General features: G+C 38.1%; 1 protein-coding gene across 1 annotated transcript in view; it reads right to left on the bottom strand.

Annotated features, from left to right (window-relative positions):
• SWT1 (SWT1 RNA endoribonuclease homolog) overlaps positions 1–14267 on the bottom strand; it is a 60236-nt gene extending 45969 nt beyond the window's left edge. The window contains exons 1-7 of the mRNA XM_084866583.1: positions 14171–14267; positions 11557–11640; positions 9739–9822; positions 7343–7401; positions 3292–4024; positions 1918–1977; positions 633–762 (exon numbers count right to left, since the gene is read on the bottom strand). Coding sequence (XP_084722709.1) covers positions 633–762; positions 1918–1977; positions 3292–4024; positions 7343–7401; positions 9739–9822; positions 11557–11631 — 1141 coding nt within the window. The 5' untranslated portion in view covers positions 11632–11640; positions 14171–14267. The remainder of the gene's footprint in view (positions 1–632; positions 763–1917; positions 1978–3291; positions 4025–7342; positions 7402–9738; positions 9823–11556; positions 11641–14170) is intronic.
• Between the last annotated feature and the right edge of the window lie 89 nt (positions 14268–14356).

Below are 14356 nucleotides of genomic sequence, written 5' to 3'. Positions count from 1 at the left end.
AGGCAGCTGGTGGATGATTCTCTCTCATCGATGTTTCTATCTCTCTATCCCTCTCTCTTCCTCTCCGTAAAAAATCAATAAAATATATTTTAAAAAATATATATATACACATGAAAACAATAAATTGAAAAAATCAATGTGAATATGATATAGCATTACTATTTTCATATACAATTCAAAATTGCATACTAATAGATTTTGGATAATATCCATCATTATCTTCTCCCACTAGTAAGAATGATCAAAACTTTACTATATAAATAAGAAATCCAGGCATATAATAACTTCAAGCAATTTGCATTATTTCTGATTAGTGCTTTTACTTGTTAAAAGTTACAATTAATAGCAGAACAACTTTATGAACAACTTGACTCTGATTACTGCCCCTTGGCAAAAAGAGAAACAGAAGCTATATCTGCCTAATAATGTGAGAGATATAAAAACAAATGATGATAAGACAAATATTAGACCTATCCCTATAGCTAAAAGAAATATACTGTTCTTTATCATTTCAAATGAGTATATTTTAACATTTTTCATCCAAATATTATAGAAATTGAATGTTGGCATATTCATTCTTAAGAAAGCACAGGAGACTATAAATACTGTCATCATATGGATATCAGCTATACCAGCAGAGGAATGTACATCATCTTCTACCAAGTCAATCTCCATGCTCGATAACTCTCCAGGCGGAGGGACCACAGGCAAATCCACAGTTTTCCCCACACGTGCAGCATGAAGCTCTTCTACTATCTGCATCTAAATTGTAAAAGACGTGCAGTAAAATTTTTTCAATTATTTACTCTGCAGATTAATTAGAAAGCAATTAATTCTTAATTTACTTAAAATGAGATGGCTTATGGGATGAAAAACATTGACAAAAATATGGATGTAGCATGGTAAAAGAATACAGACTTGTAAACATATACAGGGTTTTTAAAAAAGCTCTTCTCTTAATATTGCTGTAACCTTAAGCAAGCAAAGTATTTAACCACCTTGGGTCTCAGTTTGTTCATCTATAAAATAGGAATGTTAAATATCTATTTCCTTTTAGTATTTTTGTGAGGATTAAATAAAATGCTACAAAGTTCCTGTCACAAGGCCTAGTACATAGTAGACTCTCACATTAAGTTATTCTCATCCCCATTCTTACCATAAAGTATTCTAGGAGACAAATGTATTTATATCTAGATGATGAGTGCTCTGCTTGAGATTTCTAAGAAAAACTAAAATCTAAATATAGCTTTAGAACAAAGAGGAAAATCTGCCCATAAGACAGAAAAATACAACTGACTGTCATAAATAAAAACCCGTCATAATCAATATGGGTTTTAAAGTCTTCTTAAAAATAGGAAAATACATTGTTCTAAAAATCTAATTTTAATTCAGGACTAGGTAACACAAAATCTGCAATAATTCTATGACATTCAATCAGGAGATTCTAGCTGGGAAAATGATGCAGCAGGTAAAAAATAAATAAATATGTCTGCACTTTTGCTTTCACTGAATAACATTTTCATCTTATTGCAGATTTCTAAAAAATGGTAAGAAGAAAAAAAATGTTAGTATCAAACTGCATTCTGGAAAGTCCAGGCATAAAGTATGCAAATTTATTTTGATTAAAATTTATAATCAAAATTTATGTAACTTGTGGGCAATGGGCTCTATGCTCTTTATTCAAAACAGATTCAATGATTAGAAACAAAAGCAAAAAGGTGATTAAGTAAGTATAAACACTTTTCCAAAAAGTTTTTCATGACTTCACAAGAACTTACATATTGATTCAGGACTGATATCAGTGTTATTTTCATATTACCATATATACTTCATATAAAGTCATTATTTTTATTAAAATAGAAACTGTTTGACTTAATTTCATTAAAAACATTAGAAGTAAATAAGTATATTATTAACCTCTTGATCTGTATCTGGAATACTTTCATATGACACTGAAGAACATTGTGCTTCAAAACTCTGAAATGAAAAGTAATTTTATTAGTTTAGAATGAAGGATATACCTACAGTGGGATTGTCTAACCGTGGCACCATTGACATTGGTGTCAGGTAACCTTGATGAATTTCTACCTCACAGATTTGTAAGTACTAAGTTTATAAAAGTAGTATATAAACCATAGTTTCTAGAACATTAATTTGTAAAGCTGGAGATACGGTACAATCTGAGAAAGGTCTGTATCAAAGGACTGTAAAATCTAGGCAACAAAATAAGTATTTTCTTTTAAGAAAGCATACCAGGATTACTACTGCCAGAAAATAAAATTATTTCCCTGTAAAGTACAATCATTATTTTATTAAATTATCTATTAAAAATTTTGTGAGGAAAACAAAACAACGAACATAATACTAAGACGATTCTATACTGTCAACCATATGCTGAAGACAATATTTTCAAGAACCATGATTACTTGCTGCTCCTATGTCTAAATGACTTTAAGTCAGATAAAGCTACAATCAATGAACAGTTTATAAAGAGCTTTAATTCCAATAACTGGAAAGTAATCATGCAAAAATGTCTCCTCTACAACTTAATATTCATCTTCCTGGGTGTTCTATAGAAGCTGGGTTTCAAGAAGAGCATAAGAGACTGCCACAGTGTTTTTGTTTTTTTCTTAATTCTCATCAGAGGATTTTTTAATTGAGTTTAGAGAGGGAGGGGGGATATATACAGAGAGAAAGAGAAACATTGATTGGTTGCCTCCCAAATGCACCTGACTGGGGAACAAACCCAAACCTTGGTATGTGTTGACTGGGAATCAAACCCACAACCTTCTGGTATACGGTACGATACTCCAACTAACTGGGCCATAGAGCTTTTATTATTATTATTATTTTATTATTGATTCCAGAGAGGAAGAGAGATAGAAACATCAATGATCAGAGAGAATCATTGATTGGCTGCCTCCTGCACACCAGTTACTGGGGGGATCGAGCCCGCAGCCAGGGCATGTGCCTTTGGCCAGAATCGAACCTGGGATCCTTTGGTCCACAGGCCAATGCTCTACCCACTGAGCCAAACTGGATAGGGCAATAGTGTTTTTAAAGGACTATCTGTAATTGTGTATTTCTACATTTTTACGCATTCCCTTCTATTATGGAGCCTTGATACTTGCCAGGATATCTTCCTGGACGTTGGAATTAAAGGGGCCAAATACAGGCACCAGCACATATCTTCCTGACTAGATTTGAACCAGCCCTCTATGATCATTATTAGTAATGGCAACAATATTGGTCTTTGCTAGAACCTACATTCTCTATTTTGTGCCACCTTACCTGGGTCTGGTGTTCACTAGAACTTGAATCATTACTTTCTTGATGCTCAAGATGGTATTTTCCTTTCCACTCACAAACAGTCTGCTTACAAGTGAAATCTGAAAACAAATGTTTATTTGTTTGCTTCATCAAATTTAATGAAACCTGCAAGTTTTCCAGGCACCCTTTTTTCTTCTGCTTAGTCGTTGACTTGCTGGACTCTGAAAGGAAGATGTTTTCTTCTGCAGGCTTCTGGAGGGAATCTTGGGATTTTCCTGGGATTTTGAAACTGACCTTCCTTCTTCTAGATTCAGGGGGTTCCTTAAATATCTTGTTGGAATTATAATCCTGAGAATATTGGGTTCTCTTGCACTTTTCCAAAACACATTTTTCAAAACTGTCTCTGTATTTATTGTGCCTTTCTTTCTTGAGATCTTTCATCTTCTGCCTGTGAGCAAGTAAATGAGGCCGTAGTTTTTCATTTGCCTGGCCTTCAGCTTTAGGTTTCACATCTTTGGCAATTTTAGGAATGCTAAGGTTTTTAACTCCATGGTCAAGGCTACTCCTAACATTTGGCAATTTAATATCTTTAAAATCTACACATTTACTTATATCTTTTTTAGTTCCATTTGAAGGACTTTGTGAAATAATTCGATTATCATTGGAATATGATGCTTCTTGAAGTTTAACAGGTTCTTGGGATGATGAGTTGATTTTTGGTCTCTTTCTTAGAGTGTCAGTGTCTACATTCAGTCTGTAAAGTAGCACAGAAACCTAGGTTACATTACAGTTGTACATGATTATAATAATTTGAACTGTATCATTTTAGTTAGGAAATAACAGAACTAGCCTGACACATAATTCATAAAAAGTAGAAATTACTACATTAGGAATGAAATGAAAAGGATCAGTCAACAACTGGTGTTGGAATAATTGGCTTGCTATTTGGAAAACAATACAACAAATTTAAAGCTTTATAAAATACCCTGAGAACATAAATTCCAAATACATTAAACATTTAAATGCAAAATAATTATTACCATAATTGCTATACTTCATATAAATCCCTTAAAAACCACCAGAGAAAAATTTATCTAATTTGTTTTTTTTAACCTGAATTTTTAGTAGAGAACTTCCTAAATTTAAAAGCCCTGGGGGGGAAAAATCACAAGGGAAAATAATAAATGTTAATGATTATTTACTTACACATTTTAGCATATTAAAAATTAATAAACAAAACTTAAAGAACTGGAAAGTGGCATTTGAAATAATATATATACAGCCCCCAATTGCTCCCCTCCCTGACCAGGCAGGGGAGCAGTTGGGGGCAACGAGGTCAGCGGGGGGTGGGGAGGCCTCCCTCAGTTGGGGGCAACTAGGCTGGCAGGGGCTGTTAGGGGCTGGCAGGCAGGTGAGCAGTTAGGAGCCAGCGGCTCCAGATTGTGAGAGGGATGCCCTGGATTGAAGAGGGTGCAGGCTGGGCTGAGGAGACTCCCCCACCCCCTAGTATAAAGATAATTATCCAGCCCTAGCTGGTTTGGCTCAGTGGATAGACCATCAGCCTATGTATTGTACATATATGATATCTATATGTACTTATGCAGATATACATATATATATATGTGTGTGTGTATATATATATGTGTGTGTGTATATATATATATATATATATATATATATATGGCAGCTTATTAGCCTTAGAAGATAAAAAGCTCATAAAAAAGTACTAAGACTCTAGAAACAAAACAAAACAAAACAAAACAAGAAAGAAAAAGGCTAATAAAGATTTGGGAAAATAAATGTGACTTCCCAGCAATCACAGACATGCTAATTAGAGCATACCATTTTCTTTTATCAAATTAGCAAATATTTTAAAATAACATTACATATTAGCAAGGAGTTGAAAAATGGATCCTCTCTCATTTGTTGCAGATGGAAATGCAAAATGATTATAGTTCCAAAAAGGAATTTGAAAATATAAAGATTCTAATTTTTTTTTTTTAATATTTTATTGATATTTTACAGAGAGGAGGAAGGGAGAGAGATAGAGAGCTAGAAACGTCAATGAGAGAGAAACATTGACCAGCTGCCTCCTGCACACCCCCTACCGGGGATGTGCCCGCAACCAATGTACATGCCCTTGACCAGAATCTAACCCGGGACCTTTCAGTCCGCAGACCGACGCTCTACCACTGAGCCAAACCGGTTTTGGCTGAAAATATAAAGATTCTAAAAATGTTCATATTCTTTGATTTCTCAGTCATTTCCATTTTAGAAATTATCATGGTGAAAAAAGTAATAAACTAAAAAAGATTCAATTCAGGATTATTTATAATGACAAAGCATCAAGTACAAGATAAATGTTACACTTTTGAAATGACTAAGAAACATGTCAATCTATCAAATATGAAGGCTTGGAAATGCAGAAATATTTTTAAGTAGGCATTCAACTTGACTTAAGCAAAGGTAACTAGTGAAAAATCACGCAGTGTTTTATTTTTTAAAATTCATTTAAATATTTTTTATTTGTCAAGCAGTGTTTTAGAACTCAAAATAAAAATTTTAAAATAAGATGATATTACAAATGGCATTAAAAATTGAGAAAGTGATAGTCAATAGAACATAAAATTTGTGACAGAATATACTTCAATAGATAATATAAAAGCAAGGTATCACAAAAAATAGAAGGAAATGATCTTTAAAAAACTGAAGAAGAGTGAGAAGCAAATTAGATTATTTTAATTTTTGTTTTTTGCTTTTTTTGTTAACTGAGTTTATCTGGGGAGCTGAAGTTTTCTTTATATATTTAATGCCATTTAATTATTTTCCTAAAACTGCTTATCTTCTCAGGAACTTTGACCTTATAAATTTTTATCAAGCATTATACTTTTTATATTTATTTACCCAAATTAGAGTTGAGAAAGAAATTCCTTCAACACAAAAATTCTCTGAAATTTTTATCCAAAGAATACAGAATCAACAAAGAATAATCTCTATTATACCTACTATTATTTCCCAAGTTCTCTAGATGTAGGCACATCCCGTTTCACTAGCATGGTTTTAGAGTCATATCAATTCAATATGCTATATATTCTCTTCAAAATTAATACCTATATTAATAATAGAGGAATATGTAAATTGTCCAGGATGCCATCACAGTAACAGTAACAACCGAACAGCAGGATGTGTGGAGCGACCAGGTAGACAGGGGGGTTAGTGAGGGATGACCAAACAACTGACCAGCAGGCTGCATGGGGTGACCAGGCTAACAAGGGGGTTAATGAGGGATGGCCAAATGACTAAACAGCAGGCTGTGTGGGGTGACCAGGCAGGGGAGCAGTTGTGGGCAATGAGGTCAGCGGGGGGTGGGGAGGCCTCCCTCAGTTGGGGGCAACTAGGCCGGCAGGAGCTGTTAGGGGCTGGCAGGCAGGTGAGCAGTTAGGAGCCAGCAGTTCCAGATTGTGAGAGGGATGCCCTGGATTGAAGAGGGTGCAGGCTGGGCTGAGGAGACTCCCCCACCCCCTAAGATAATTATCCAGCCCGAGCTGGTTTGGCTCAGTGGATAGACCATCAGCCTATGTATTGAAAGGTCCCAGGTTTGATTCTGGGCAAGGGCAACTACCTGGGTTGTGGGCTCAATTCCCATTGTGGGGTGGGGGGTTAGGGGGGAGTGCGGGATCTCTCTCATCATTGATGTTTCTCTCTCCCTCTCCCTTCTTCTCTAAAATCAATAAAAATATTTTAAAAAGAAAATTATCCAAATTTTATTAGCCTCCTGACTTCTATTACTCTACAATAATGAAGTTATGTATCTTTTAAAAGTATGAAAAAATCAAATTACTTGAGATAAAAATCTACATTCTATTTGAGTCTTTTATGTAGTGTAGAATTCTGATAGACTTTTTATTTCATTCCACTTTTCCTTGAACTTATATTAACAAAGTTAAAAAATTATTATCTGTAATGTAGCTAGAAATATTTGCATTCAAAACAGTACTAATCAAATATTTGCAAGTCTAAATATTTTAGTCTCACAATTTTAGACCAAAAGAGTAAAAAGGAGGGAATTTACCTTTTCAGTTCATGTCTTCTTTTTGCGTTACAGTTCACAACGTCTATATGATCTGATTTCTGGAGGGGAAAAAGACTATCATTAAAGAAATATAAGTTGTGCAGTGGCACTACAGTTACAGGGAAGAGACTGAGAGATTTTTTTCCCCATAACTATGTGATAGTGAATAGGTTGACACAATAATTTAATTAATCCTTCTAATAAACTTGGAAGATGGATATCATTATCAACCCCCATTTTACAGATAAAGTAGGCAAGGCTCAAACAGCAAATTATCTTCTGCAATGTCACAGGGCAGGGCAGCAGCAGAGCCATGACTTGAAACCAGATCAGTCTACTCTCTATTCTGCCACCCTGTATTTGGATGAAACAGTGCTTAACACAAGAAAAATAAGAGAGAAACAGGATACAGCCCCTTTCTGAAAGAGCTTATATAGTAAAACAAAGAGAAGTAGAAGAGATGTACAAATAGCCAAATGTAAAGATTCAAGCAAGCAGAAAAGCAGAAAATGAGACAATAAGTTGTAAAGTGTTTAAAACATCAACCACCAAAAGTTAGAACATACCCAGAACAAAAGTGGACAAAATAGCCCTAGCCAGCCGAAACCAGTTTGGCTCAGTGGATAGAGTGTCCGTCTGTGGACTGAAAGGTCCCGGGTTCCGGTCAAGGGCGTGTACATTGGTTGCGGGCACATCCCCAGTAGGGGGTGTGCAGGAGGCAGCTGGTCGATGTTTCTCTGTCATTGACGTTTCTAGCTCTCTATCCTTCTCCCTTCCTCTCTGTGGAAAATCAATAAAATATATTTAAAAAAAATAGCCCTAGCCAGCTTGGCTCAGTGGATAGAGCGTCACCCTGTGGACTGAAGGGTCCCAAAGTTTGATTCCAGCTTAGGGCACATGCCTGGGTTGTGGGCTTGATCCCCAGTAGGGGGCATTCAGGAGGCAGCCGATCAATGACTCTCTCTCACCACTGATGTTTCTATCTTTCTCTCCTTCTCCCTTTCTCTCTGAAGTCAATAAATAAATATATATTTTTAAAAGTGGACAAAATATATGCTAAAGATTAAATATAGACAGAATAAAGATTAATGAGTAAAAGAAAAAGGCATTCTTGGCTAGGAGTGCTAGGCATTCTAAAAAGCAAAAGACAATTAGAACAAATTCAGTAGAGACAAAATACACCTGCCTAGCTAGAAGCAGAAGTTTTGAGGCCGAAGAAAAAAGAAAACTAAAGAGTTAGGGTGTAACCAAATTTAAGAGAGTCCTGAATGACAAACTAAAAAGTGAGTGGTTTTTAACAGACAAAATATGACAAAATCAGTATTTTAACAAGGTTAATATAGTAGTAACAGTCAGTTGAAATAGCAGTTTCATTATATGAAAAAAAAATTTCTTAAAAACACAATTGTGTATTCATGGAACTTTCACTACTTTTTCCATATTACCCACAACTCTGTTGCTACCTTGACATAAACCTAACTTCAACTTGAATGAAGTAAGTACTTCACCAACCACCCATGCACCAGCTTCACAGTTTATTCTGCTATCACTACTTCCAATGAAGTGAGGATGGAAAGAACTTTGAACTTGGCTTTGTCACTGGATACAGCAGGTCCTTGAATAACATTGTTTCCTTCATTGTTTTGTTATAACATTGATGAGATGCTGTAGGAACCTATCAATTAGCCAACAGTAAAACTGATTTCATTATAAATTGTTTCACTTAACATCACAGAACCTACCAACGACATTGAGAACTTACTGAATAATTTTATGTCCTTTGACAAGTCACTTGACCTTCTGGATCTCAACTTCTGAATCTGAAATGCTAACACTGCATTTGCCTTGGCTACTTCAAAATGAAATTGTAAAGACAAATACAACCATATATAAGAAAAGACTTTTAAAATGTCTAATTTTAGCCAAAACCGGTTTGTCTCAGTGGATAGAGCATTGGCCTGCAGACTGAAAGGTCCCAGGTTCCATTCTGGTCAAGGGCATATATCTTGGTTTCGGGAACATCCCCCATTAGGGGGTGTGCAAGAGGCAGCTGATCGATGTTTCTAACTTTCTATCCCTCTCTCTTCCTCTCTGTGAAAAATCAATAATATATATATTTTTTTAAATGTCTAAATTTATATCATGTAGTCTAAACCCAAATGACAGGTTCTATCAGCACAAAGAAATAAGGAACTTGATAAATGCTTTTTGGTGAATAGAAGAAAAAAAATCAACCTGGTTTTCTTTCCATTGGCTATCAAAAAGTAAGTATATTACATAGAAGAAGAAAAATAATGAAAAAGTAGGGGCGAATTTATATTATAAGCCTTCTAAGTGTACATTCAAACTTTAATATAAATAATTTTCCGAGTTATTTATAGTATCTAAACACTCACCAGTTTTCTCTTCTCTGATGAAATGGATCTTACAGAGCAAGATGAGCTAGTTGAACTTGTTGAGGTTTTTTTATCTTTCTTATCCTAAGAATAGCATTTGGAAAAGAAGAAAAGCATAAAATAAAGCACATTATTTCATCACTATTATAAATCAACATTCTTTCTACATTAATAATAAATTTCAGAGAACAATATTCAAACGCACACAAACAGTTAAGAGTAACCCAACTAGAAGAGAGATGCAACTCGAGCTAGATGATTACTCCAAAACCAGAGATGAGGTAGGATACAAGTGTTACAGCAGGCCATCTGACAGCTCAGATAAGGGCACTGTGAGGTGTGGCAGCCATGGTGGAACTCAGTCTTCTATAAATCAAACCCATATATCCAGTTCTCTTTCACGGGGTACTGATTCAACAGATCCAAGACAAATATATTTTGAGTACACATGGTAGGTAAGACGTTCTAGACAGTGGGGACAGAGTAATAAAAAAACTATAAAGCCCCTGCCCTCCTGGAGGTTAAAATCTAGAGTAGGAGTTTACAAATAAATAGTATATTCAGTGTGTCACACTATGATATGGGAAATGGGGTGAGGGGAAAGCAGAGAAAAGAATTGGGAAATATTGGGGAGGGGGGAAGGGGGAGAATGAGGCAGCCACAATTTTAAAGAATAAAGACCTGAAGAAGGGATGGAACAAACCATGTGAATATGTAGGGTAAGTGCTTTTCCTTCAAAGGGAATAGTAAATAGCAGCAAGGGCAAAGCCCCTGAGGCAGGAATGCTGGCTTACTGGAACATAGCAAGGAAGCCATGGGGTGGGGAAAGCAAAGGCTTGGGATGAGAGGGAGAAGAGATGGGCCGAGTAGTTTACTTTGCTGCCCAGCAAGGACTTTAGTTTTCACTCTGGATGAAGTGGAAAACCACTAGAAAGTACTGAGTAAAGGGGTGATATGATCTGACTTACATTTTAACAGGATAACTCTGGCTGATGTGTTGAGAACACAAGGAAGCAAAGATGAAAACAAAGAGATCAATTTAGAAATTGCTGGCCCTGGCCAGTGTTGTGAAATGGTTGAAGTGTCTCACAGCACTGAAAGGTCTCGGGTTTGATTCCTGATCAAAGGCACATACCTGGGTTGTAGGTTCAATCCCCAGCCTTCTTTCTCTTCCCTTTCTCCCTCCCACTCTCTAAAAATCAATGGGAGCCCTAACTGGTTTGGCTCAGTGGATGGAGTGTTGGCCTGTGGACTGAAGGGTCCCAAGTTTGATTCTGGTCAAGGGCATGTACCTTGGCTATGGGCACATCCCGGGGCGGGGGGGGGGGGGAGGGGGGGGGTGCAGGAAGCAGCTGATTGATAGATATTTCTCTCACACTGGTGTTTCTAATTCTCTCGCTCTCCCTTCCTTTCTGTAAAATATCAATAAAATATATATTTTTTTAAAATCAATGGGGGGAAAATACCCTCAATGCTGAGTAAATGCAGAAGGAAGATGTGGGAAAAGGTCTAACGGAGAGTAACTTCCATAAAAAGGAGAATTCTGAAGACATTCAGAATTGAAGTCAGGAATGTCAAGGCAAATTACTTAGTACCTCTCTAAGTTTCAGTTTCTTCATCTATGTAACTAGGACAATAGCAGTACCTACCTGATGGAGTTGTGAGTAATAAATAAAATGACAAAAGTAGAGAGTGGGCCAGAAGGGCAGAACAATATAGTTACATATGTCATTTTAAAACAGAGGAGTATGTTTTACATTACACAAAAATAAACTGTTAAAAACGGTGTCTTTGGTTAGTAAATGAAAGAATTCTTACTTCATCAAAGTGGGGTAATGAGGTGGTATCTTTTCTCTGAGACGTCTCTCTTTTTCCACAAGAATCTTTGGACATTTTGAAAAGCTAAAATAAACATTAAAAACACATTATGTATATTTTAACACCACCGCAAAAATACACTCGAAATTATTCTTCTTTCAGTTATTTAAAGACTGGAGTTTAACCAAATGATTTCTATTTGCTAACCATTCCTAAGATCAGTGTTTTTCGACATTTTTTGGGCAAAGGCACACTTGTTTCATGAAAAAAATCACGAGGCACACCACCATTAGAAAATGTTAAAAAATTTAACTCTATGCCTATATTGACTATATATAAAGTAATTCTCTTGAATAGGAATCAAATAAACACAAAGAAAGTATTTTATAATTACTTTATTATGAAATATTAAGTAAACAAAATAGTGAAAAATTATAAAATTCTTGTCTTGTCTGCACCTACGGCACACCAGGCAACATCTCGCGGCACACAGCGGTTGAAAAACGCTGTTCTAGAGAAAGCCAGCCATCAAGTCGTGAGGACATTCAAGCAGTCCATGGAATTCAAGTAGTCTGGACTCCATTCAAGCAGTCCCACCTCCCCCCAAAAAAACCGCCAAGCGTCGGGGATGTGAACAAGCCACCTTGGAAGCTGATCCGGAAGCCCTAACCAAGCCTTTACATGGCAACACCCTTGCCATGTATCTTCACATCCTCATGAGAAACCCCGGAGCTAGACACCCAAAAAGCCATTTGTGAATTCCTGACCTGCTGAAACTGTGGTGTAAAAAAATGTTTATCATTTTAAGCCACTAAACGTTGGGATAAATTTAGGCAGCAACAGATTAGTAATACACTCTTAATATAATTCTTCAAACTCGGAAAATTCCTTTTTGGGATGTCTCAAGATCAGTAACCTTACTTACAAATTTTTTTTGTATGCATTAAGCGTAACTAATGGACACAGACACTGGGGGGGAAGGGGGGGTAACCCATGAAAGGTCAATGAGGGGAAAAATACTTTAAATAACAAAGAATTAGCCAGAACCGGTTTGGCTCAGTGGATAGACCGTCAGCCTGCAGACTGAAAGGTCCCAGGTTTGATTCCGGTCAAGGGCATATACCTTGGTTTCAGGCATATCCCCCATTGGGGGTGTGCAAAAGGCAGCTGAGCAATGTTTCTCACTCTCTATCCCTCTCTCTTCCTCTCTGTAAAAAAATCAATTATAAATATATATATACACACACACACACACACACACACACACATATATATATATATATATATATATATATATATATATATATATATATATGTGTGTGTGTGTGTGTGTGTGTGTATATATATATATTTAAGCCGAAACCGGTTTGGCTCAGTGGTAGAGCGTCGGCCTGCGGACTGAAGGGTCCTGCGGACTGAAGGGTCCTGGGTTCGATTCTGGTCAAGGGCATGTACCTTGGTTGCGGGCGCATCCCCGGTGAGGAGTGTGCAAGAGGCAGCTGGTCGATGTTTCTAGTTCTCTATCTCTCTCCCTTCCTCTCTGTAAAAAATCAATAAAAAATATTAAAATATATATATATATTTAAATATATATATATTTAAAACAAAACAACAAAGAATTAAAGAAAAAAAATACTTTGGAAAACTCCCATAGAATGTACACGCTAAAATCTAACCCTTGTCCTCTCTTCTATCCCAGCCCGTATGACAAGACTAGAACCGAACGTCGCGAACCAAGCTTTCCACTAACCACCCCGTCTATGATTCTTGGAAAACGGGACAACTACAGCGAGCCACCACTCGTTTCTCTAAGTTTTCACGTGTCATTTTCCCCCCTTTTTGAATGGCCTTGCACCTGAGACTTCAAAGCAGCTCCCCTCTCCCGTCGCCTCTAACGTTCGAAGCCATCCCGGACAGAACGGCCGCAAAACTTGTTTTCCCCCCGCCCGCCCCGCGCGGGCTCTGGAGCGCGGCTCGGACCCCGGCAGGCCCGGAGCCAGAGGAAGAGGGGGGCTGGGCCCCTGGAACACGCTTTACTAGGGAGTGACATCCATCCAGGTCCCCGAAGCTCCACACCCTCAGAGTTCTGGTTAGGAAAGCATGGATACCAGCGTGAGAGGGGCGGGCGGGAGGGCGGGCCGGGGGATATGGGGGTTATTGACCCTAAGGCACCGGACGCTGAAGAAAGTGGGAATAACGTCGATTCCAGCAACAAACAAAAAAAGAAAAAGAAAAAAAAAAAAGTAACAAAAGAAAAGGGATCGGGTCCCGGCGCGGGTGAGGGTTGCGAAAGGCGAAGCAGGACACACCAACTTGAATCCGCCGGGCTGACAGGCCACCTCGTCAGCCGCTCGAGGACACGAATCGACGCGGAGCGAAGGGCAGCCCCAGAGGCAGGGCCGGGCCACAGAACCACACCTTTCCCGGGAGCTTGCGGGACCCCGGATCCGCCCACATTTCGCCCGCCCCATTTTATTTTTTTATTTTTTTACATTTAGAGTAGAGCCGCCCCCTTGGATCCCCAGGCCGGCCGGCTGCCGCCCAGGTCCCGCAGGAACCCGAATGAGCCTGCCCCGGTAGAACGTCAACGAATCCCCCCAGCTCCCCTCCTTACCAGCGCCGGCGGCGGCGGTGGTGGCGACTCCAGAGGCCCGGCCAAGGGAAAGAGACCCCCCTGAGCGCGGGGCCCGCCGGGAAATGTAGTCCTGCACTCGGCTCCAGGTGACCACTGGGGGAGCCTTCACTCTCTCCGAGGACTTGGAACTCAGCCGGCTCCGCCCCCTCCCCGGCCGGGGCGCGG

Source organism: Pipistrellus hanaki (assembly GCF_964339955.1).
Source record: "Pipistrellus hanaki genome assembly, chromosome: 18".
Taxonomy (NCBI): Eukaryota; Metazoa; Chordata; class Mammalia; order Chiroptera; family Vespertilionidae; genus Pipistrellus; species Pipistrellus hanaki.
This window is presented reverse-complemented; position numbering and strand designations above follow the sequence as displayed.